The 27935-nt window shown below is 32.6% G+C and overlaps 1 protein-coding gene across 9 annotated transcripts in view; it reads right to left on the bottom strand.

Moving 5' to 3' along the window:
- The window catches only part of LOC105429033 (uncharacterized), a 222470-nt gene that overhangs the window by 32849 nt on the left and 161686 nt on the right, over positions 1–27935 (bottom strand). Inside the window, exon 7 of one of the 9 annotated variants that reach the window (XM_089084970.1) lies at positions 3798–5972. The exons of 7 other annotated variants lie outside the window; for them this stretch is intronic. In XM_089084970.1, the coding sequence (XP_088941096.1) occupies positions 5698–5972 (275 nt within the window). In that variant the 3' untranslated portion in view covers positions 3798–5697. Of the gene's footprint in view, positions 1–3797; positions 5973–7604; positions 14404–27935 lie in introns of those variants that run through there. One more of the 9 variants, XM_089084963.1, reaches the window with a different exon arrangement.

The following is a 27935-nucleotide window of genomic DNA, read 5'->3' as shown; positions in this document are numbered from 1 at the left end:
AAAGTAATGAAATTAGGAAAATGAATTTTATGTAAGTAAAAACTATACTAAAACCTGAAACCTATATGAGACTGTCATTTATAATTATAATTTACAAGAAAAAATTGATCAGTATCCTCATTAATTATAACATACATAAAAGTCAAAGTCGAAGCTGTGTTCCTTGATGTAAAGAAATATCTAAAATTCTACAAAATGACTGAAAAATTCTAATCAATCCGCCATTTAACACAAGAATATATCTTCTAGATGATTATGTTTCTCTTGAATGGACCCTCTCTGTATATTTAACTCGCGCAAAATGATTATATCATCAATCAGCAAAAATTATCATATGGCAAATCTTCAGGGTTGCTCGGTTCTTCGGATCTTCAAAAACGGTGACCAAAGTGGTTCAGTCGTAGAAGAGAGTTTCAAGTTGCCCTTTATCGCGACGCGATTTCCGCGAGAAATACCGGGGAAGCCATGAACGGTAGCATCATGACGCTGATAATTGGCTTTCTGCTTAAAACCCCGTTCGCAGATTGGGCAAATATATTGCGGATCCTTGCCACATTCGTCATTCAAATGGCGTTTCAAACTGCCCTTGTTTTTGTAGGATCTGCCACACTTGTGGCAAGGGAACTTGGATACGCCGATCCCATCTGAAATTTATAGAATGGAAACGAGTGAATTATTAGATCTAATGTTGACGAAGCAAAACGAAAGAAGAAGCGTGCGATGATATTTTAAAAGCACGAATGGATCTTTTCGAATCCGAAACCCGTATCACAGTATTACTATGTATGAACGGCGTTTACACGAATTACTGTGTAAAAAATATCGATGAATCAATCTTTATATTTCGTTAGTAGTGTTAATTTTCGATAAGCATATCACGGCATGATTGAAAGTTGCATTGATAAAAGAGCGATCGATGATTAATGGGTAGACTAGAGAAAATCATCTTCCAGAATCATCCAAATTAACATCCAAATCATCTTCCAGACGATTTTCTTTGTCGAATCTTCTCATCTTCCTTGGCGTTTCCTATTCATCTTCAAATTGTAGAGGAAATAAATAAAGTACAATAATCATGACTGAAATGTTATTATATCCATCGTGTCTTTATTTGCAAAATTCTGTTTTGAAATATCTTAACTCAGTCTATTTGCAATTTCCGTAAAATAAATTTATGACGTATAGAAATCGTAAGTATTTCTCCAACCGTATTTTAAAAAATGAAACGTAACAAGTTGAAAATCATATTGTTAAAAATCTTTTCGGGAATAAGATAATTAACATCTATTTTCCACAGTAGATTCAGCAGAGATGCAGGATGGAGTTGTCGTTTGCATGGAATATCTTACAGCAGCATAATCTTCGTAAGCGAAGTCTATAAATGTAAATTGTCGATTTTGATGTCACCTCTTCGTTTGTAATTTTGTCTCCTGTAAAGTACATAAAAAATCGTCAGTAAAAAAGTACAAAATGAGATCCAGTATCAATAAGATAAGAGATAGTTGCAACGAATATACAAAGATGAAAATGCGAGAGTAGCTCTTTAAGATTCATTGAAATTTTCAAGACTTGTGACTACTTTCCTCTTCAGAGCAATGCTATTTTCGCTTTGTGATGCTTGAAAGCTTCTTGAAAATTATGACATATTCCATGACATCGCAGAAACTTCAAGAACAATTTTTCTTTTTAGAAAAATCGAGATGCATTATCTTATTTTTTTCTAGTGAAAGTAAAAATCCATGACGTCCATGACAAATAAAAAAAAAAAGTGCAACCAATTTAAAGAATCAAATAATTAATTAATTAGATAATTAAATTCTACAAAAATGACTAAGAATGAAATTAAGTTTACAAGTTTTTTTTTTACAGAGATAATTGATAATAAATGCGAAAAAGCCAAGTAGACACATTTTTCTTTATTCTGTTTTCTACATCTAACGCAAATAAACATGTGCATATATATAGATATGATTTTTTTTTTCTCTTTAATATTTTTTTCTCGATTCCTTTTAGAAAAAATTATCATTAAAAAAAAATGTTTTATTTCTTTTTATAAAGTACCAGTAATAATTTAGTATTTCTTCCCGATTAATATACGTTTGTCTTTTCTAGTATTTATTTTCCCTCTTCTAATAAGCAGCATAATTATTAATGTATATGCTGCTTCTTCATGTGCCGATGCCAACTGCTATGGTGCTTAAATAACTTTTCGTAGAAAATCTGCATTTGAACTGCGGTGGTTTACCACATTCCTCTCGCTTATGCCGGTAGAGAGATCATCCAAACATAGCTCTTACCATATAACTGGTAGACAAACGATTTCCGATGTGCTGATTTGCTGATCATTGTATCCGTCATCGCTGGAAATCATAGAAAGATTAATGGCAATTAAATAAATCGCCGAAATCGTTTAATTCGGCGTTTCCAGAGGAAAGATCGGAAAAACTTCGTAATATGAAACTCATAGCGTGAGAATTAATAACGGTTAGCATTAACACGCATTAATTCATTGAAACTTTTACTAATGATCGATGAGTATGCCACCACCTGATGATTGAAAAATTTTTCATTAATTAGATTAGTTAGATAAGATAAATATGTCATAAATATGAAATACTGAGAAAAAGAAACACTTTGTGATAAAAAACCTTAGCATTACATGTATCTACATAAGAAAAAAATAACAAATATTGATTTTGTAAATATAATATATAAATATAGATATATAAAACAAATATCTATATTAGTAAAAATTTTATATAATCATAAATGTGAAAATCTATCATCAATACCATTATAATTACATTAATTTAACAAGATATTTTTATAGAAAAATATAGATTAATATTCGCAATACAACAAATATGATTATCAAAATTTTTAATATAATTTAAATAAATAAGTCCTTTTATTTTTTTTATGATATAAAATTTTATATATCTTGAATATGTAATAATATCTATATTACAAGAATATCGGAAACGGTAACATAATCATGACAGAATACAAATGATTATAAAGTTTCTCCTCCACCACATATATTTCAAAAAGCGATATTACGTTATTCTTAACGTTATCAGATTAGCACGTATTTGTTTTAATTATGCATGTCTTAATTATGTCTTAATTGTGAATTATTTACAAAATATTTCATTTGGACGCTATATTATTTTATTAGATTTTGCCACAAGATCACAATATATAATTGCAAAACCTCATACATTTTATATTTATTTAAATATGAAAGAAAAAAGAAAATAAATCATTTATTCACTTGTAACAATATTCTAATTTTAACAGTGTACAATATATATAATTATGATGGCATATATGATCGAAACATAATCAGCAATAAAAAACTTGAAATTTTTTGTAATAAATGCCGCATTTAATTTTCGCTGCATTGTTGTGTAGATCTCAGACAGATTTATCGATGTAGATTCATCCTGCATAGAGTTTTCGGTTTTCCACTGCATGTATCACCTGAAAAAAGAGGTAATCAATCAGATCGGTTAATTTATGCTTTTTGTTCCACTTACCAAAGACGTAAGACATGTGGCATGATGATAAAAAGAAATATATTAGCAATCATTGTTGTTCATAAATATGTCACGTATTACAATCCATGGTGGCAATATTTAATTACATTCATAGAAAAATTCACTAAATTAGCATCTTATAGAAAAGAATTATAAATAAAATTTAACTTTCTAAAAAAAAAAACGAAACGATATAAAAAATAAATAAAGAGATAAGTAATTTTGCTGCATACTTTTTATAACATTAATTACTCTAGATCACAAATATTTAATTCGATTTATTTTAACATTATTGCATTTTTCAGTACATTATTTTTAAATCCTATATTATATTCAACTTTGGTTTATAAAATTATAATATGTATAGTTTCACATACAACTTAAACTTAAATTATAATAACATTATGTTTCCTTATGCCTTACTGTACATAAATATGTTATTACAAGATGTTAATCCAAAATTTAAAATTGATTTTAATTATAAAACGTTTCACATTTTCGAAAAAAAGGTAATATTTTTTTCAAATATTTTATGTCAATCTATTTTATAATGCAGTTAATTTTTTGTAACTTTTCCGTGAAATATGCTTGAAAAATATATAACAGTTCAACTTTTTTTATCTTTTCTTTTCCAAAATATGTTTAAATCAGACGTACGATTTATGCATTTGTTTGTATAATTATCATGAGTACTCGCGAATTATATTCTAATATAATGCCCTCGTTCAATTATTCAATAATTATCTGCAAAAGTAAAATAATTATTTTACTATAATTTGTTTTGTTATAATATCAGCATTAATAAATATACATGTTAAAAACAGTCGATTATGTACTTCATAATAAACAGTACATATTTTATCATATTCAATATATTAATAATATTGCGATAAGAAAATCCATATATTAATTTAGAGACAATTTGTCATAATGTTATGCATATTATGTATAGTATTTTAACATTTAAAAATTTAAAAACTTATCAAGAACATAAAATAAAAAATACAAACAAAAATGCCTGAAATTTTATTTAAATAACCATTAATTTATAATATAGCACATATATATTTGTATGCAACTTAATGATTATTTAAATCTTTGGCCATAATTTCTATATTTTATCTATGGAATGTGCATATCTTTAACGTAATATAGTAGTAAAGTAATATCTTTCTATTTTAAACTTGATAATTCAAGCTTTCAATCATTCAAAATTGCATTGTCTTTGAAGAAAAAAATTATCGTTTGTCTTATACTCAGAAAAATGTCTGGTTGAAAATGGAAAATCAGAAGATTCTGATTATCAGAATTTCAGTTACCTCAGTTTACCTCAACTAAAATTTTAGTAGATTTAAGTTGAAATTTAGCAGATTTAAGCAGAAAATTCTAATTTGTCCATTTTCAACCAGAATTCTAATTAATCGAGACAAACTAGAGTTTTTTCTCAGTCTATGTATCTATCCTTAGATACATTAAAAATTACGCTTATAATTTTGCAATAATTTTTTTCATTTCTACACAATAATATTTCAATTTATTGCACAGATATAAAGAACGTGCAATTAAAAATTAATATTATGTATACCTGATGTATATTATATTTAATATTGAATGTGTATAATATTAAATAACTAATTAACACAGCAGATATAGGAATCATGAGTAGATGATATTAAGCATACAAATAAAAAGAGTTAATACGTTTTAATATAAAGAATTCGGCTTTAAAAAAAAATTTGAAATAATTTTGAAAAAAATAAATGTATTTTTAGAATCATATAAAAATTAAATAACATAAGAAAGTTAAATAACAATTAAGAATCATTAAGAAAGCATAATCAAGAAAATCAACGCATTTAAAAATATTTTTTATCTTTAAAAAAACAAACTTCAAACTTATGTAACTTATGTAATTTATAATTATTATTGTTAATTTGAAATTTTCTAAAACTAGTTTTTGATATATATCTAAATTTATTTCTCTATTCATTTATATTTCCGAAATGTCCATCACGAATAATTAATTTTTCATATATTATCATCGTTCTTTCTTTTCTGCAATTGAAGTACGCTTTCGTTTGGAATGCGATTAGAGATAAGAAATTAAAAATTATTAGAGATTATAAAACTGGACCCATTTTTCTTATTTTCACAATCTTTAAAACGTTAATACAATCCCAAGCGTTTTTCGCCCACGTCCAGGATTTGTATGTGTTTTTTCATGGCGAATCCAATTCGATCGTATCTTCGTCTTATAATCGCAATAGTAGCATTTGTACTGTGGCTCCTTGCCGCATTCATCCCTTTGATGGCAATGCAGGGATGTCTTCCATTTGTACTTTCTGCCGCAGCGATTGCAAGTGAAGGGTTTGTTTTTATCTTGATCATGATGATGATGATGATGATGATGATGATGATGATAACGCCGACGGTCTATAATCAAACAGGTCCATGCGTATCAGAAGCCATTAGATAAATCTCATGAGCACAGAATGATTGGGACGAAGAATCTATTACACGAAAATGTTATTCCTAAAATTGAAGGATCATACGGGAAGCTGCTACATTACTGAGGAATTATTGATATAAAACAATTGCATTCATAAGATCACGTTTGATTTACGTGAGATAAATATTTTACATGTAAATAAATAAATATAAATATCTCTCTCAAAAATGTCATTGCGTCATTAACGCATAATAGAAATCGACATTTGAAAGAAAAATTTTAATTAAGAACAATTGTCAGACAGGCGAATTTTTTAATCAAATTATTGTTGAGTTGCAACATAAAATTTTATAGAATTTAATACACATTTCTGGAGAATTATTTTAAACTATAAATATCCATTGTAAGATGCTCATAGAAATATCTTCTTCTCGCGTTTAAATAAAAAACAGTATTAAGTACATAAATATTCTCGACATTTATTTCATGGTTGTTATCTTAAATTTTGTAAAATATTTTATTACAACAAGTTGATAGAGCGCTTGGAACCTACCGATACAGGTGTTCCTTTTCGCCAACAATACTCTCTTGTGAGTACATTCGTATATGCTCAAAGATTTTTCTTCTCTGTCAATAAATCATTTGAAACTTAAGAGATTCTTTACTATTACATAAAAAGTAATAGAAAATATTTTATATTAAAGTAAAAAGTAAATTTTTGATGATTACATTTCTTACACTATATAATATGACTTAATAATATATTCTGATGATTAATTACAATAAATTACAAAAAAACTGTAATATAAAAATTACTGCAATTAATCTTTACGCTGTCAGAATATTATATACAATAGTTTTATGGGGAACAGATATACATAAAAAAGTTTTTATTCTTAATTAGGAAAAGAGTTTATTATCAATTTTATTTTTAAAATATAAATAACTTTTAGAGATGTAAGATATATGAAATTTGTGCTATATATTAAATCAATAAAAACACAAAACAAGTAAACAAATTTTTTTCTTACTAGTGGATATCGATAAATGACATTAAATCAACGCTATATTACTTCATTACTATGCACTTGTTTTACATGATGGCACCATACACTCAATTTTGATGATGCAAATGAGCAATATCCACATAAATATTTCGATCCGCATTCGTGTCGTAAATGACAAAAGAGGGAAAAGTCATTCTTGAAACGACGTCCACAGTTACACAGCCAACGACCTGAAAACACAAAATGCAAGAAGTATTTCAGTATGATGAAAACAATACAATACAATAATAACGTCAATCATATAATGAACAAATGTCTTTTAAAAAAATATATTCAAATATACGAATATGTAGTTTTTTATATATAAAAATATCACGAATTTTTTTTATAATGTAATTTACTTTTTGAGACAATAAACAAAACGTATATACGTAAATATAATCATAAATTTACAATATGGAATTATCACAATAATTACTAAACAAAATCAATTTAGTTTAATAATCGCGAATCGCACATATATCAGAAATGAGATTTTGAAAAATGATAAAACGATAAGGAAATCTGAATTAACGATAAAAAAATTTATCACGACACGTGGAGAAAATCTGTCTGACTGAATAATTAAATTTATTTCTTTATTATTTGTCAAGTATTCTTGCTAACACAACGATTATTAATTATACACTCACATCATCACAAGTGGTGATAATGATTCAAATTGTTCACAAACAACCATAAATTAGAAAAGATATATCATATAGACGTATAACGCGCGTAAATACATTACATGCATGTAAAGCAAAAATTGGCCGCACTTACTTTACGGGTCGCATTTGATATCATAAACAATCAAATTATAAAATAAAATATATAAGTATTAAAGATACGAGTAAGTTGAAACATAAAATTCGAATAATACAAATTATTTTGTCAATTTATAATCTAATGAGATTGTGAATTAAATCGTAAATATATCTCGGATATATTACATTAATGAACAATATTACGCATTTTTTCTCGGCCGTTTATTCAGTAATATTATATCGCCATTTTTTAATGGGGATTCCATGTAACACTGTTTATATCACTTAAAAAAAAAATTGGAGAACACAAAAATTGGTTAAGGGACACGTCGCGCGTGATGTGTAGTCTTAAAACAAAATACTTCGTCGTAAATTGCAACAGTATACAAATTAGCCTCAATTTTACAACGCGGACATCAATCCTTTTTACGGCACCGAAATACTGCGTGTGAAAAATATGTGAAAAATCGCGATACGTGATGTTAAATGGAATTCCCGTTGTTCTTCGTCTTCTATTTGTATAGTTATGTAACCGGAAGAACTCCCAACAATGTAAAGGAGCCAAAACGCTTATGTACTAATTATTATCATCGATCACCTTAACGACTAGAGGTATCTCTTTGGTTTTGCGTTGCCTCTGGACTGGTTCAGTCCAAAATCATATACGTGTGTATATATATATATATATATATATATATATATATATATATATATATACCATAATGTATATTTACATATATAGCTAATACGCGTGTGTCTACGTGTATTCGTATTCATATACGTGTATATATATATATATATATATATATATATATATATATACATATACATATATATATATATATATATATATATATATAGAATCTTTGCTTTTTCATCACTCTCTGTATATATATATATATATATATATATATATATATATATATTCTTCTTTATCTTCTTATATTATCTATATATATAAGGTGGCTTCAAAATAACTCTATAGGCATCTCGTGTACAGCCGTTCCTCACTGGCTTGCACGATACTCGAGTATTGCATAATAGCTGACCTCACTTACATTGGCACAAAAATCGCAAGATCGACGCGAATGCGTGCGCTTCAATTACAATTTTGTTCTTCGGTTATCTCGCATGCCGATGAAATTGTCATGTTAATCTCATCAACGCTCATCAACAAGTTAATGCGCGTTTTAAATTTATTTCTATTATATTTTATTTAAAAATAATTATTTTTAGATCATGTTATTGAAAATAATCGAACAAATTAATTTTAACAATAGATGGACTTCACAATGTAACAATGAAATTTTTAAATTGTCAAGATAATCGTTCACGATTAACATTCAGTTCCAAGATTTGAAACTGAAGATGTAAAATTTCTGATCGACATGCGAGAGAAAAATTGTAACGCTCAAAGAACGTATGAGACACTCGCACATCTGCATCGTCCATGCGTTAATAACAAATGTATATATATATCTCTCACACTCTCATGCATTTTTCTCTTCGCTCTTTTATTTTCAGTCTTTCCATCACTGTATATTCCGTTTCGCTTTCCCGATTTATTTAACTGCCAAAACCGCGCGAAAAACATATATTTCCTCTCTCGTGCTGTATTTCGGCTCTACTCGGCTTCGATAACAAGGAAAACTTGGAAGACACATTCCGTTCGCTTTCACGTTTCGTACGGGATCGATATTATGCTGTATTAATGACTGTATAATAACAACGTCAAACGCACTTTGCATTTATAAAAAAGAATTATATAACAGCGATGCATAAATGCAATCGCTCGCTTATCTCGTAATTATTCTCGAAAGTTTTTTCGCCACATGACATGTGGAAAACATTTCGCTATTTGTATAGATGACAATAATAATAATAAGAACTGTTGTAACTATTTATTTTTTAAAAAAAGGGTAAAACTTAGCGATGAATTAATATCATATTTTCATTTAAAATTTCGTCCCGAATTTTATTTCAAATTTATTTTTCCTCATACTAATCCGAGAAGCATTTTTAATTAATAATAATTTGTAATTTCACCGTAGTATTTTTAATAAATTAATCATTTATAACTTATGTTTATATCAAGTAATTTTCCACAAAATAGCAAATTCGATCATATCCGTAATAATAGGAGATTTATTTAATGGTAAAAAAAAAAAGAAATATTCCATGGATTCTAAGAAAGATGTCAAATATATATATAACTTCCGTTGTCCTACACATAGTAAAAAGTGTATCATTTTGATTATTGCTGAAACAGATCTTATTGAATTGTTCACGCACTCCTATAAATTATTTGTGCCGAATATCAGAATACTCGCCTTTTCCGAAAACGGAAGAATGATCGAATATCGAGGGAGGACCGACGAATCCCTGTAGCATAACAAGAAACTAGACGTTAAATGCGACGCACACGAGCGTCGCATTTTACAACAGCGTATTTTGATCACATTTTTAGGCACATGGAGTCGGTTTGGACGACACACGAGAATCCCCTTATCAATAACTTGATTTTCGTAAGAAAGATGAGGAAAAGAAAAATTTACGAGACGAGAAAAATTTACAAGGTCAGCGGAAACGTAAGATCGCCCGGACGTGTAAGATCCTTTCGAAATTTTCAAAGTCAACGAGGAGGAGCACGTTAGAAGCTGAGAGGTCCGCAGCCGCGCTCTTTTCTCTTCACGAGCAATTCCGATCGATATTTTGCGCGAAGAATATCGGGAACATTTCCCATTGCTCGTTGAATTTTTCTAGGATGTCGCGCGAGCCGATGATCCAAAGTCGGTGTCTCGTCTCAGGACCGGAATACCGATCGGACGATCGTGAAATGTCAGACAATCGAGTGAGTTTAGTTGAGAGATAGTCGACAGACACAGATCGACGCGACTGTACAGATATAGATCGATCGTCGATGTGACATCTACATCTAAATTGAGATTATTCGAGATTTCTTCAAGATGTAAGAAAGAGCTTAGCTCGAGATTACGAGTTTCTAGCACAAAGAGAAAAATAGATAGGTACGAGAAGATAAATATTGCGTGGAGAGAAAGACAGAGAAAGAGAGTAATAGAGATCCAAGATCTGTAGAATAAATACCAGATTTTCAATATTCAATATAGTTGCCCTGTGATGTTCTTGGTCGGGACAAGGCTTGACTAGAATAGTGACGGTACTTTATTGATTTTTTTGGTCCTTGATCCTATTCTTGAATTCGTTGGATCTCGAAGGAAGCTCATATGTTAGGCTCACGCGCAGATCATTTTATCAAAACTCTTACGAACATTTCTTGACTATAATTTTTGAAATGACGCTCGCACCGCCTCGTTGTATTGATATTTACATCGATCGTATTTATCGCAGATTAACAATTTTTATGATTAATTATCAAAATAATGCGCAGAATAATACAATAAAAAACTAACATCATTAATTTCTCATCGTAAACAGAATGGAAATTAATTAGTTTTAATGAGAGAAAATGGTCATAAATTTGCACCTTATATATATATATATATAAGATTTCATCGAACTCTTTTTCTATTTCTGAGGAAATATAATGTGCAATAATAAATTATTCTAATCTAATTTATAAAAAAACAAGTTATATAAAAAGAAATGTCGAGTTATTAAATAATTGTTAATTTAGATCACTTGATCGTATCTGATTAATATTTACGAAGTCTTAAATTTTTCATTGAAATGGATCAGAAATGAGCTTAAAAGATTATTTGTCCCGACCAAGAAGGACATCCTTTTTTTAATTGCGAAGTATATGACTTATAATTTTTTTTTACATCATAATATATCATTGTAAATTATTAGTATTATGTCATATGCGTATAATGTATATTTATATGATATATACAATACACACACACACACACACACACACACACACACATATATATATATATATATATATATATATATATGTGTATCTCTTTTTGATTTAAATATATTCTCTATTTTGAATGTAGTAATGTAGAATAGATTTTGTATGAATGCGACCTGCATAGGCCGTTTTTAGATTAGACAACTCTAATTTAGATAGAAAGATGCAAACATGCCTAATGAATTTCCCATGTCATGGCTTCCAATTAATTTCTTCCTATTAATTTCGTTCTTATGTTGCCAAACATTAAATCGTCACAATTATGTTTTTGGGAAAATTCGTTGGTGTATCCATTAGTTCGCAATCACTACACACAATTCTACGATAGACAAGAATTATTTAATATTGTCTCGGACGATAACGAGGAATATACTTTCGATACTCAAATATTAGAAATCTTGGGATAATCTGTAGGAAAAGAAGAAGAAACTTTGATAGAATAATTGTTTTAATTATTGCAGACTATAGCATATAATTTATTTATTTATGCAAACATTTTTGATAATTAAGACATTAAATTGTAATTTAATAATTAATAATTGATATATGGCAATTATTAATTCTGCCAATAATTTTGTTTATCAGTCCAGAAACTAAAATTTAATTTATTTATAAAGTGTGTACGTGTGGATTTGTATACATATCTACCGCCAAGACTTCTTTGTATCGATTGTAGACCATTGAAATTATTCCGTCCAAAGACAATGAGAAAACTGATCTGACTAGATTAACAATTCTTAAGCTAGGCTGAATTAGACAGCTAGGATCGGTAATCTACGTGTGTCGGGGGTATTTCGTTGCACCGAGAATTTCGTCCTACTTGACTGACGATCAAGGTGGAACCACCTACGTTTAAATCCCACTAGAGTGACTCTAGTATCACTTATAATTAGTATAAAAATAATTGGGCAATTTAGCAATCTGCAGAAGATTTGAAGATGTTCCAAAAAAGTGTCCCTTTTAATCTGTTTTAAACTATTTATTGTGTTTTCAAACTGGTGAAAAGAGTAAGAAGCACAGAGTAAAGCGGAGTAATTCGGAATTAATCATTGAGAAAAATGTAACAGGTAGAATGATGCGATTTTCTCACACTTTCTTGGCACACTTCTCTAAATCTGCAATATTCAACAATGTTTTTATTCGACTTTTTAGCCATTTATATATTGTTAAACGGGAACCAACAAGCTAGCTAGCTTCGCGCCACGGTGGCGGATTACTAATGTTTTTTTTTTTAACATTTACTTTATTATTTTCTTAATTAAAACATTCTTTTTATCCTTCCATTTTATAATATCGTACGACGAATAAGCTGCGCCGTAATCTTATTCTGAAAAATAAATATTGAACAAGGGACTTTTAAAATCTTAGTATTTAGCGGTTGAAATATATATTGTCTTACGTAATGCACATCGCTAATGTTTCAGTGCTAGACAAAAACATATCCTTGATATAGATTTTTCAAATATCTGTCTTATTCTAAATTACTTGTCACGCGATACTAAGTTCAAGTAATAAAAGAAAATATGATAAAATAAAAAAAGGTAAAATAGAAAGAGAGCATAAGTTAAAAGACTTAATTTCTTTGGCACACGCTTTGACGATAAGAACGTAACATTATGTTTTAAAATTAAATTAACAAAAATTTAATTAACATTCAGCTTACAGAAACTCTATTCATCATAGAGTTTATATATGATTATACATTCTTGCAATATTGTAAAAAGAAGTTGTATAATTTGTTATCTTAGATATAAAAAAAAGATACATAAAAAGCTTCACAAAAGAAAGATCTTTCATATTTCTTGCAAGCTCTTTTTAAAGTGCATCAAAACACTCGTAAATTATTTTCTATTTTATCAGCACCTTCCAAAAATGGTAAAAAAGCTGATACTTTTGAATCCATTTGGGACTCAATGTTCAAAACGCGATATGATATCGTTTAGATATTCACACGAGAAATCTGCCATTTGATTCTTTGCTCTGCGTCTCTAAATATTATAAACTTCTCGCATTCGTCTCGCAAATATCTAAACGATCGGTCGCTGATTCGACTTGAATTTGACACTCGGATTTGGCATACCTTCAGCCCCCAATCGCGAATACATAGCGATCGCAACCGAATTCGGGTCCTACAATCGAAGACGAACGAACATGTCGTTTTATATCGCGACTTCGCAGACCCTGGCGAGTCACTCCCTGCCGTGTTGATGACGCGTTTCCCGCTGGCCGACGACGATGCCGGGCAGCGCCGGTTGCAGGTCGACGTGCCGATGATTGATGTGCGCCTTGAGGTTGCGCTCGTACTTGGAGCTGAAGGCGCAGTGCGGGCAGCTGAAGGACGGCGCCTTGCCGCACTCGTACAGCAAATGCCGCTTCAGGATGTAGGCGTTCTTGTAGCTCTTACCGCACCTCGAGCAGTTGTGCCGACGATCGTGGTGCACCAGGCCGCCACCGCCGCCGCCGCCGCCGCCGCCGCCGCTGCTGCTGCTGTTGCTGCTGATGCCGGGGTGATTGTTGTTGCGGCTGGCCGCGTGCCGCGGCGGGCAGTGCAACCTGGGACGACGCTGCGGCGTCAGCGGCGCCGGCACGTCGCCCGCGGCCGCCGCCGACGACGACGACGTCGTCGTCGTCGTCGCGGCGTTCGCGTTCCTCGAGCCGCGGCGCGAGCCCTCGCCGGTCCAGCCGAGGCCGGCGAAGAAACCTGCAAAAGACGCAAGCAGACGTGTCGACGGTGCGATTAGTTATTGCGATCTGCGGGGATTGCGTATGCGCGGTGCCCCCCCGTTCAGGCGGGGGCCACGCGTGATTACTGTACTCTTTACAACGGCGCGGGCCATGCCAACAAAAAAAAAAAAGACATTCAAGATCTCAAGCTTAGCAACAACGAGCATGTGGCGTCGGGACCAAGGAAGTAGGGGGCGATTCTCGACGGTGGGAATGATTAACTACTCATCAATGGGGCCTTCTCGTGGGTTGTCTAGCTAAGAAAGGTCGTTGGTGTGTGAGATATTATAAGTCGATATGTCGCGACCGATTTACGAAATCCGTCGGAGTGTGACACATCCTAAAATGAGATCAGATTTAACTACCAATTTTACATCGGGATGAAAGAAGATTTTAGAATTGGCGAATCAGCATTTGTTTTATATGACTCTAAAATATTCTTTTATCACGATGCACAGTTGAAATCCTGCTATCTTATCACATCATACTGAAGAGTTTCCAAGTTGATGACGAATTGTAGAATTTTTCTGTGCACCACTGCCTTGACGGTTTTCTTCAACATCGCCTGTCCTCTGAAACTCTAATTCATTCTGTTTGTCTCAAATAAGATTAATCAAATAATATTAATCAATATTATACATAAAATGTTAATAGCAATCGATATCAGGATTAGGATATTAATACTCATGAATTTATTTCTTTGCATTTTTTTTTATTTTACGATTACATTTCTTCAAAAAATTCTGCGACGCTTCTTTTTCTTCTTCTTTAAGTTTCCGTTGCGTTCGAATAACGAGAATTCGTGAGTCTTCTTAAAGCCTGCGCAGAGACTTACGCCATCGATTGCAGCACCTGCAAAAAATTGAACTAGTCAGTATGCGGAAATGATAATCGGCTCTGAAAAGATTCTGTGTTTTTAAACGAGACTCAAAGCTGTATCTTCTGTATTCTCGCCGATATCCTACAAAGACATTCTTTGTCACATTATACTTTAAGGAGTTTCTACTTTGAAGTAAAATATAGAGATTTTGAAAATTATATCAAATATATTTTAATAAAATTGCTCTGCAATAATACTCACGAATTAAAAAGATAAGAAAATATAAGTTCAAGGTTACAAATCGATATTATCGCTTCTTAATTATACGAATGAGAAAAGTTTTCTCTTACTTTTATTTTAAAATAGAAATGCTAGACGGTCCATTTGAAATTTTTAATTATAAAGATAGGACAGACCGTTTCCATGACGTGAATTAATGAACAAATTACCAATAATAAATATAACGTTTGAACATCCAACGTCACTAACTATATGATTGCTGTTCGTACATGAAATCTCGCTTGGAATCTCACGTGATGTAAAATTCTTGAAGAGGTGAGAGATGAGAATTACGGGAGGTGTAGAAAACGCGGCCGAGGTATTGCCTTTCTAGACTTTATTTTGCTCTAAATTGAATACAAGGCGCTCTACAAATTGACAAAAAAAAAAAAGAGGGAAACAAGCGTTTTGGAATGTTCAAAAAGTCCAAAAGGTGATATGTGTATACAGAAAGAAAGAAAAAAAAAAAACGGAAAGGAAGCACGGTAATAGAAAGACAGGACTTGAACGTTCGGTCTGTCGCGATCAACGCGGGATCTCGCGAGTCCCTCCTCGCACATTTCGGATTTCTTCCGATTTTCTTTACAATTTCATGCGAAGAACGAGAGGTGCGAGCTCCGATGCGAGTTCGAGACCGACCCAGCGTTTCCTGTGAGTTCCTTAAGCAAGCGACTCTTCTTACGTGATACAAAGGAACGCCAGTTAAACGGCGACGCGACGATGAAATTCGCAATTCGCTAAATCACATTGTCTTACCGCGAACGGGTGATCTTCGTATATGTTCACATCTCGTCGTATGTGTATGTGCACGTGTGATATGCATATATGTGTGTGTGTGTGTGTGTGTGTGTGTGTGTGTGTGTGTGTGTGTGTGTGTGTGTGTCGCTGTGAAATTGTCGCAAGAGAACAAGCAAAAAAGTATCTAGAAAGATTATCGTTATCATCATAGTGTTAATAATTGTTGCTCTCTAAATAATATTAATAATAAAATGAAGGCAAAAGAGAAAAAAAAAATAATAATTAATAAATCATCGTTCGTTGGCAAATACATGGCGACAAAGAAGTTACGATTACAAGTAGTATGTTTTGCGTTTGAGGCGCTGAGCGGAAGTTGTAATTGTGTTTACTTTTACGTGTTCCTCTTTCTCACACTCTCTTTCTCTCTCTCTCGCTCACACTGTTGCACATTCGCTCTATCTCTCTTTCTCTCACTCTCTTTCTCTTTTCGCTCTTTCACTCTATCTATTTCTGTACAGTCGAGTACTGAGTGCTTGTACTAAGAGTATCGTACTTAAATTCGAGTGCGACACGCCCATCGAGGGTCCTCTTAAAAAATAAAAATGTTTATGGTACTATCTGCGGATGATGTGGTATGTTGTACGTATAATATGTAAGTCGGTATATTGCGATATATTGCGTCTTCGATCGAGTCGAAGTGAGAATGAGAGATTTTCGGACGCTGGTCGAAGCGACGTGCCGCACTCGATGCTCAAATCGCGCGATGGCGCGATTTGGACTTCGCTATTATTTATTACAGATAATTGTACTGTCAATTAAAGACAAACAAAAAAAAAAGTCGAAATGCAAAGGAACCCGAGAAAAGTGTGGCATACTCATATCTCGTGGGAGATAACGTTACAAGAGAACAATGAAAATGCGTAAGAAACATGATCTATGCAAGGAATAAATACGGAAATGACGTAAAGTAAAACGCAAATGATCACACACATATTGCGGTTGTTGCGAAAATCGGGAAAGAAAAATATCACGTGGCGGGCATGGTGGTTGATTACAGGTGGACCGAACGAAGGTTGTGAGTCGTCTTAGCGGATGTATTGGCAGTATAAAGGCGAGTAATTGAGATTGAATTCCGTTTTTCCATCGGCATAAATAAATAATTTCTAAAAAAATATCACTGGTCTCGAGATGTACGCGGGACGTCACCGAAGATTTCGACCGATAAAGCTACTCGTCCACAGTTCTTTCTACATTAAAAAATGTCGTCCTTATATCGAATCACTGTTACGAAAAAACTGAATAAAAGAAAAAATAATTACGTTAATTTAAAAAAAAAAAAAAAAAAAACGCAATCCTAAAATTTTCCTCACTTGTACGTTTCGTTAATCTTTCCCAAATTTATTCAAACGAAACATCGTAAGATATTTATTATTGACGTTTTTAAGATGTATTTTATTTGACTAGATCCAAAAAAAGTAGAAGAAAAAAGCTCAAACTTTATATCAATTTTTTCAAGATATACGTCGAGTAGCTGTGTCGCGTATCGAAATCTTTCACACAAATTGACGACGCCCGGCCGAATAATACCATAAAAATCCGTAAATTTCCAGCTGGACGCGCCCAGCGCCTCTTTTGTTTCTTTTCTTCTATAGCCTAAAATCTAAGTCGTACTTTTGAAGGCACTTAACACAAGGCTCTCTCGGTTCAAAACCTACTTGTCTCGACTTTCTCGTCTCTCCCTCGTACGCGCTATTTGCTTCTGTTTCGCCATTTCCTACATCTCTATTCGCTTATTTTCCCGCGATCATTCCCTTCTCTTCTCACGTGTTCTCTTCTCGTGAAAAATCGCTTAAAGGGGTTCTGCGATGGGTGGTCGAACTGTAGTTACAATCGTTTCTCGTGTCGTTCACCTTCCATCATCGTTGCGCCCCTGCATGTTTCCCTCTCATTCACACCGACTCTCTCTCTCTCTCTCTCTCTCTCTCTCTCTCTCTCTCTCTCTCTTTATCTTCTTACATAGATGTAACATACCTTCGGGCTGATTAACGATCTAATTGCAGCACAATATTCTCTTCTTAATGTAATAGTACGTTCGTTAGAATGAATTGGTCGCCCTGCGAAAACGAGTCATCATCAATGGATGTTCGAAGAAGATAATTGAAAAGATCGAGCTATTATGCAATTTCTCATTTAACATTCAAGCTTTCCTCAAAGACCGGATAGATCTTTTTTTTTTTTCTTCAAAATTATGTCTCTAACATATTTTCAGTTGATCCAAAGACAATGTGGACGTGCATATATATTTCTGCGATATATTTAATAGTGTGCTGAATAATAAAAGTGATTCCGAAAATCGTTTACCGTCCATATTGCCGTGCCAACACATCGATCTATCAATTTCGACTAGATTTAGTACAAATTAGCAGCAGCCGTGTACGTAGAATCCTCTGCGTTTCTATCCGGTCTTCAAATTTGCGATTCGATCGTTCTTCTGCGCGTGGGATATTCTACCAGCGGCTGACAGTATAAATATGATTAATAAAATTGCGAGAAAAACATACATATAATAAAAAAACGAAAGCTCTTTCTTTATCGATGAGAGAGGCCCGCTAAGATCATCGCCTCGTACGTTACGCAAAAATGGCGAATGAATCGTCACAGGCTTGCCCTTCAGCATTGCGCGTCGACGCAAGTTTTAGACATGCTTGTCTGTAATCTTTTTAAATAAATTTCTTTTTATGCCTACACAACACCTTAAGATCTAAATGCCGAACCCGATCGCCGAAGAACGTCGATTCTTGATCGCAGGGCCACAAAATTCGCTTCCCTAATATCTCGCCGACAATTCGAGCTGCGTAATTCCTAATTGATGCAGATCCAACGGTAGCAATTTTCATTTAAAACGACAGCAACAAGCTCATACCAACGTGGTTTACAATTGCATTGTTTGCGCTAGCGACATAAAACCCGCGTAATTCTTATATTCATCAAGCTCCTAATTGAAAGCTTTGCTCGTTGAAAAATTTCCATTGGACTTTTTCTACATCACTTGGGAATTAAGCGGATCGCTTTACATTCATTCTCTGCCATCGCAAAAGCTCTTAGTAAATACGTCTGCATTTTTCCAATATATATATATATATATATTTATAATATACATCTATCATATATAAATTTTTAGAATAGAATCTTATCGTGTTTGCTATTTCTTCTCTCGCTTTCTTTCTTATCTCTTATATCTCTTTCTATATCTCTCTCATTTAGTGTCATCCATTCTCGCTCTCAAACTAAACGTATTAATAGGCTTCTCAAAAGTAATACAATAAAAAATAAGATGAAGTTATATGCGTTTCAATATTTGTCAAAATGTGTAGCACGCGTGTACCGATTCCAGAACGATAAATTGGATTTCTAAATTATACCACATTTATTTCGAGCATTTCACATAATACGTCGTTTCAATAATATAAAAATTAAATAAAGGATATTTCATTACCAATAGATTAAATTTTACTGATAGAATAATTCGTGAATTTTGACTAAAAGTTCCTCTTAACAGATATTTGATTAATTTACTTATAATGTTGATCTAAATATTATAGTTTGTCGTTTAATTAACTTTTAATTCCACATTTGTGTTAATTAGGCCCGGAATAAAACTTACGATAGTTTTTTTATAATTAAAAAATTTCTTTTAAATTTGTTAATAAATTGTTGAAATTTTCGATGTAATATGTGTTGATATAATATCCATAATTTTTAGAATTGGCAAGGTCCATTAATCTGTGACACGCGATTGAGATTTAATTATCAAGCAATTTGTCCTTTTATCGACGAATTAGTTTCGACGACGAAAAATTTTTGTTCATCACTAGAATCCCCCATCTTGTCCATATCGCGACATAAACCACGTATCTATTCGTATATTTTGAGAAACGTGAATGTGTGACGCTTATAAATTTTCTCATTCCTACTCGCGGATAGGATAATATACTTTTCTATCTCTTTCTTTTTCAAAAAAATAAAGCACTGTACTTTCTAAATATCCGGATGGCATGCGTGTAACATTTCTCACGTTCCGTACTATATTTCATATATAAATCTCTTTTCTATCCTTCGCTTCATCCCCTCCTCCCTCTGCTTTCAGCCTAAAGAAAATTTTTGTTCTCCCTCAAAAAGTGCAAAACACAAAAAAGGGCGGTCAATTGTCTGTCACAGGCACGACAAAACCGGGAATTCTTACGTCCTAAAGATATTCTTACAATATTCTACATAACTTTCAATAAACGCATTGTTAAATAAATTTTTAACAATAAACGCGCCGCGTTTAATTCGAGAAAAAAATAAATCTTTTGTTATCTATACAACGCCGAAATGTATTTTTATCCTAAAATCGCGAGTTTCTGTGCCGTTCGGACGACCGACCTGGAAAGAAATTTAGCATCTAAATATCACACGTAGCGCATCTCATAAATCGTCACAAAACGCATAAAAACGCAATCAAATTTTCTGCACAAACCATATGATAAAAAATGGTTCGAATAATGTGCTGATCGAATAATTCAAACTGAAAATCGAGCCATGCCAAGACAACTCTGGAACAACCCAATGCCATTCTGTTGCTTGAAATCGAGTGACAAACGTCTAATACAATATGTAATATCATCTGTTTCAAGGCGGAGAATAATAAAAATTATTCTAGTTCCAAGCTGTAAATATCATGTATTGTCGAATAATCGCGAATGTTAAGAAATCGAGTCACTGCAAATGCTCTTGACATATGATTATTATCGCTTCTGCAGAGAGAACGCGTTCATTTTTTATATTTGTATATATTCAAAATATTTTAAATTAATAAACTTTGAAAAATTGAGAGATATTTAATATATAAAATAATTTTAAGAATAATTTAAATGCAAAGTTTTTTATAAAATAACTTTGGAAAATTGAATTTTTATTAGTTTTCGAGAAAAAAAAAATATATATGTAAAGATAATGTCAAAAGTAAACCAATCAGGATAACTTTACTTCTATTTGTATTATTTTTATAATTTTATTATACGATGTTACACGATAGGAAGTTATTTTGTTTTTATGTATTGAAAATAGAATATAATTGTAGTATAAAGTATGTTCTTCTCGTAGCAAAAAGCGATATTAATCTAATTAAGCTGAATAATTTTTTCGAACATTCCGTCGAGGAACTAGGGATTCAATGAGGTCAGAAACAGACATGTCAAAATAAAATAATTATGATCGCGTTTCGCCTCGTTTTCTCTCGAACTTCATCACGATATCCTAGTCAATTTAATTTTTGCAACTGTTTCTTTTATTTCGGTTAGAGTTTTCCCAATCTCCCAAACCGACACCAAAACCGAAAAAAAAAAAAAAAAAAAAAAAAAAAAAAAAAAAAAAAAAAAAAAAAAAAAAAAAAAAAAATTACGTACGTATCTAAACGCGAGAAATTTTTTTCCTCGCTTCGCATGACGCGATCGCCGTGTAATCGCCGTATATATAAAACCTAATTAGAAAGAGATTAATAAGCCCAATGATTACGCGCAAGACTCGAGTTAGACCTGATTAAAAGCTGTGTAAATAACACAAAGATCAATTCGTAAAAAGCATTTAAGACGCTTCACCTACGTACTCTTGTGTATATATATCTATATATGTATACATATAATATTTTTTTGCTTATTTATATTTCAAATCTACGAAATTTTATCTCACGTTTATTTCTCCCACTCTTATTTCGCCCACTTTCTCTCTCTCTGTCTCTCATATGGTCACGTTCTCTTCAATTTTTCTTCTCATTTTCAGTTTTTTTTTTCCTTTTTTTTTCCCCCTTTAAAGTTTCGCGGCGAACACGCGAATCTACGCGTTTCACGCGACAGTTTCGTAATCGGTTTTGCTTCTTCCCGAATCCTTTCGCTCTTCTGTTTCTCGTTTTCTTTTTTTTTTTTTTTGTATCATTCATTACTCTTTTTGACATATCTCTATCTGTGTGACTCGCTGTGATCTATAATCGTGGCAGCCAGCCGAATGATTTCGCATGGACGCTCTGCGTCGACCTCGTCGTCATCGCCGCGGAAAATCGCGATGGCGAATCACTCGGACGATTATAAAGATCTTTATCTTTTCCCTTCCTCTCTCGTCCCCCATCTCTCACCCTTCTTTCGCTTGCCGTCTCTGTTCTTCTTTTTTCCGTCTTTTTTTGTGTTTCACGCATTTTCTTTTTTAATCATTTCGAAGGCACATGTATAGGGAATTACAAATATCGTCAGCGCGACACGGTCGCGCCGTCTTTACGTTTCTCTTCTTTCGTTACATCGTCGTCGTCGTTGCCGTCGCTCTCGTCGCTTTTCTTCTACACTTCTTTTCCTTTGTACGTAAAATTTTGAACGGAGCAAAGCAAGAGCGTGCAAGCTGTCGTAAGTGCGTGCAGACGTATTCGAACGAAGAGAAAACGAGTCGAATACCCGAAGGGAAAATACAACGAAGGAAGAGTCTCCATAGTTCGATCAATAGCCATCACATTCCTTACCTAATGTTCTGTCTCTATTCTACTCATTAATGCGTAATGATTACATTCACTTAAATTCCAAATTAAATCCAATTAGCCAGGGAAAATAATGAGCTTATAATCAATATTAATAATCGGTATTCTTTTCTCGAAACTCCGGTCACATGGTATAGCGTTTTTCACATAGATCAAAAGATTTTCTGTAGAAAATAATATCTGTCTGATAATAAAAAAAAAAAATTTACGGTTAATTATATATATCTTTTTTACATGACTTCAAGATATATTATTTGTTCAAAAAAATATTTAAATAATTTAAATATTAAGTGTATACTATTAATTAGTTAGTTATATGAAAAATCATGTTTTATTAAAGTATTAACTCATACTTTAGCATTTGAATAAATGGAATGTATAAAAATTATTAATCATAAAATAAAGAATAATGTAAAACATAAGCATAATAATGTAAAACGCTATTCATAGATCGGTGTATTTTCGATCAACAATCAAAGGAGCAATTTATAGAAACTTGGCACAATTATGATAATAGGCAACTTATCATATAATAAAATGTAAAAAATTATGAGACATCTCATTTTTATAATTTCTGATAGATTTGATTCTAATAGTCTTCATAATTCGTGAATCTTGACAAACCGGCGGAATATTATTTTCTCGTATTTCAAATAATATAAATTAAAAATAAAAATAAAACGGATTTTAAAGAGAATTGTGCATTTTTCTCATATACTTTATGCATAAATTTTACTTTTTATATTATCCAAAATTAAAATTGAATCAGTAATTAGAAGATTGTAATAAAAATCGTTAAAATTACAAAAATAGATTTTTTTTTAATTGATTAAGTTTATAAAAAAATCATCTATTTTAATTAGTAGACATTTTTAATCTTATATGTAATTTTGGTATCATTTATATTTAATTTAGATAAAATGTGTCTCCACAAAACTTGGTTTTTGCAATCAAAATATTAAAAAAAAATTTTTAATTTTTCTTTAATTCGATAAATCGATATTTCTAAAATTAATAACTGATACCAATAAAAATTTCTTGTTTGTATGTGTATTTTAAAATGCTTTTAATAATCTACAGTTAGATAAAGATTGGTGTAAAAATGTAAATATGTTCACTGTAAAGTTTAATTGTAATAACAAGGCACACGAGGTCTTCTATGAAAAAATAATTTCGATATATTATCCGCGATTCTACGTGTATTTTTTTTAACCCGCCGATTTAATTGTTTCATTAACGAAAAAAATTTGTTCGATTAATTAAGCGATGAAATAATATTAATTTCATAAAGAAATAACCATAATATATATATATATATATATATATATATATTATTTCGCGTCGCTACTTGCAAGTTTCTTTTTTCCCCAATCGCTTCTCCTATTCTTTTTACCAAACGATATCTCACTACTCTCCTCGATTTTATCACTATAATTATCACTTTCGTTGTTGTCCACACGACAATTCCTTTTGCTGGCACTCTCATTCTTGCCTTCAATTTATCTTCTCTAATTATATCCTTTAGTTGTTTCTTTACACGTCTCCTCGGATCGGCGCGACCACAAAGGTTCTCGCGAGAAAAGAAAAACGTCCTAGGCGCGCGCTCCCTTCCTTTCCTCTTAGAAAAAACATAGAAAAAAGAGTCATTAAGAGCTAGGGCCTACCTAATAGTACTCTTACATTCCTAATAATCTAGTAATCTCCGTCGATGACGGCGGTCCGTTGGCGTCTACTATCATGAGACTCATCTCGAGCACTGTGTCGTTTTGTAGCCAGTCCCACATCTACTTCTTATATCATATTTCTCTCGACCGCCGCCATTCATCAAGGCCTCGTGAGGCAGTAGTATTATCAATTATCATTCAATAACTATATATCATCGATCCATAATCATATTTATCGATTAACTTTATCGTCTACCATGTCACCGCTCTCTTTTAACTGCTACGTGATGCCATCATCGACATCATCGTTTCTTTCTTCTCTTCTCGTCGTCGTTAACGTCATAATCAACATTGTACTCGTCCCCTGTTTCGAGTGATGACATTTATATCAATTTTACGATTTCCCTCCCTGGTCTTAGATCTCCGTTTCTCTTCCCTCATTAACCACCCGGCAATCGGCGAACGAGTGAATGTCGATTTCCAATCAAAATCGTTCTTTCATTCTCATACCCTTCTCTTTCTCCCACTGAGATCTCCTCTCGCCTCTCCGTCCCTCTTTCTATTTTTCTTTCTGATGCCTTAATCTTTTGTTCGCTTACTATATGATACGCATCAGCGTGCGGCCGCTATCGATCGATCGATCGGACGAAGTCTGGAATGAGACACTACCACCGATGATTTGCGAGAAACCACGCGGATTGCGTCGGTTCTAGTAGCGCGGGACCGAAAGGATAGATTATCAATAGTTATTGCACTTGGACGGAAGACGAGTCCTTCTGGCCTACAATCTGGCTCCAAACCGTGGAGCTGATACCATCCAGGAAGTCGAGCCAAAGTTTCTTCCGTTCTTACATAGCACTCTCCAAAGAATATAATTTTTTAAAATATTTTGTCCGTTTACAAAAAATTTTCAATATATAAATTTTAAATTTGAAGCATTCAGTAATTTATATATTTTAATTTACCTTCAAAAATGGAAGAAGTTATTTTTTTTTTAATAATTAACGTTTGAAGAATAATTATTAAAGAACTTTGTTGGAAATTTAACGTACAATGCATTTCCTGGATGTATATTATTGTCTATAAGGATTCCTCCGTTTGAAATAGAGGGTGCAAAGATTATGTAACTTATGTTGTCTGTATGTTAAAAGAAAATTCAATTTTTAAATGAAATATCAATGCAACATAGAACAACATAAAACATATTTTATAAACTTAAACATTTTTATAAATTTTGCAAAAAATCAACAATTTGCACAAAACACAAAGATGTGTCTTCATAAAACTTCACGTAAATTATAAAACAAGAAATTTCTTGGTTCTAACGAAAAATTCGCTCGCCTAAAGACATGTTGCTCTATTATTACATCATTTTGTTTATATTTTTATATATTTTAAGATACTAAATCTATTCAAAAATATTAACGCCCAGCGTATTATAATGCTATAATACGAGTAACATAAGTTACAATCTTTCGACGAGGGAAGTTGGCACCCTCGCACCCTCACGTAATCCGGGAAATTTCGAAGGACGAAACCTCCCTCGGTGACGAGGTGAAGTTCCGTCGTTTGACTGGATATAAATATCGAGACTTCGTCGGGATTTTCTTCAAGATCGATCGCGAGCGCCGCTCGCTGAGGAGCGCGCGATTGCTCGCACGCCCAACAAGAAAAGAAAACTAAATCTATCGCTTCGTTCGCGTTCAGCCGTCGCGCATACTTAACTGTATACATGAGTTACGAGTAATAGTAGTAATAGCAGTAATAATAGTAGTAGTAGTATAGTTTAGCTTGTCTCATAAATATTGTCTACAGTATGGAAAGTCGGGCGGCCGTGACGCGCGCATTTGGCGTGGCGTAGGAATACGGGACTTGGTGCCAGATAGCGTCCGAGTACGGATACCTGAGTCTATTAGAGTACCCGACATTCGGCCAGACCGAAGATTTCAACGAGCAAACGATCGAAGCGTGCATCAAAGTTCATGTTCTTACCGTACATTCAGCGGCTAAGCTTAGTCTAAACTTCAGTACTTCGGTTAGATTTTTATCGCTTAATCAAACTTATTGCCAGATCAAATATGTGATTAGACAGTGCTAAATGTATGGAGAGACTATAGGTTCAGATGTCTCCTACTAATTAATAATATAAATGTATTTGGAAAGATCAATCCAGGATTAAGATCTTCAGAAATAATAGAAATAATTAATTTCATATTTTGATTTGGAGGATTTTGAATTATTTGAAAGGTTTAATTTGAGATTTAAATTATCTCTATATAACCAACAAAGCCTAATATCATTATTATTTGAAGATTAAATGCAAATAAATTTAAATTTAAAAAAGATAAATACAACAAGAAAATTATTTTCAAATTTAATTGAAATATTATTGCCAATTAATAAGCAAGAAGATTGTAGATATTGCCTAAAGAAGGATAAACATTCTCATCAGAAATAGAATAAAGTCATCTTCATTATTGAGGTGCTTTATCATTATTTAGGACTCGAATTTGCTTGCAAAAAGACTCCGGTACACCGTACTCGGTACACGGCCATAACGTCATGCCCATCGACCCGATCGCGCGCGATCGAAATATGAGAGAGGAGAAAAATAAAGACTCGTGTGTGTGTGAAAGAATACGCGAGGGACCTTAACGAGGACGCTTAATTAAAAGGAGTTAATCATACTTTACATAATATAAATATATATACTCTTAAATGCATCATATAGGAATCTACGTTTGTGTATCTGGCAGTCTGGCGATCACAATGCTGTAGGAATACCTCGCGGTAATGTGGGCATATATCTATGTGTATGTATATAAATATATATACGTGTACGTGTATGTGTGTATGTACGGATAGGACGTGTGCGATGCGTATTTGCATTCACACGCGTGAGTTTGCGTATAGACATATACGTGTAAGACGTATATATGAGGATGCTTCTTCTGTCTGTCTCTCTATCTCTCCTATGCGGTATGTTCGAGTATGTAAAGGAAGCATATCGGGAAATGCGGGAGTTAAATCCGCGCGAATCCTGTGCCTAATACTGCGTTTGCTTGTGGTTGCATCGCTGCGAGGAATACAGTGTAAATGGCTGTCTTGACTGTGTACAAGACTGTGGAAGCTTCTTCATCGCTCTCAGGCCGTCGTTTAACGCTGCATTCGTCTTTGCGCAATTTTCAGAATACTTCCTAGACCTAAAATTAGTAGTACGCGTGACTAACGTTACGTTAATAATAACAAGACTTAATTTATGGTATAACATATAATTCGCGTTATTTTAAGATTGTAATAATATGTCGCTCAAATATTTTATAATGAAACGCAAGAGAAAAGATTAGTTTGATTAGATGATTAAGTAAATAAATTATTAATAGCACGTGAGAATTTTCTATAATTTACGACATATGTATATCTTCGCAATAAATATTTTATACACATAT

The sequence above is a fragment of the Pogonomyrmex barbatus genome, unplaced genomic scaffold (assembly GCF_055798465.1).
Source record: "Pogonomyrmex barbatus isolate J1 unplaced genomic scaffold, ASM5579846v1 scaffold9, whole genome shotgun sequence".
Classification (NCBI taxonomy): domain Eukaryota; kingdom Metazoa; phylum Arthropoda; class Insecta; order Hymenoptera; family Formicidae; genus Pogonomyrmex; species Pogonomyrmex barbatus.
This window is presented reverse-complemented; position numbering and strand designations above follow the sequence as displayed.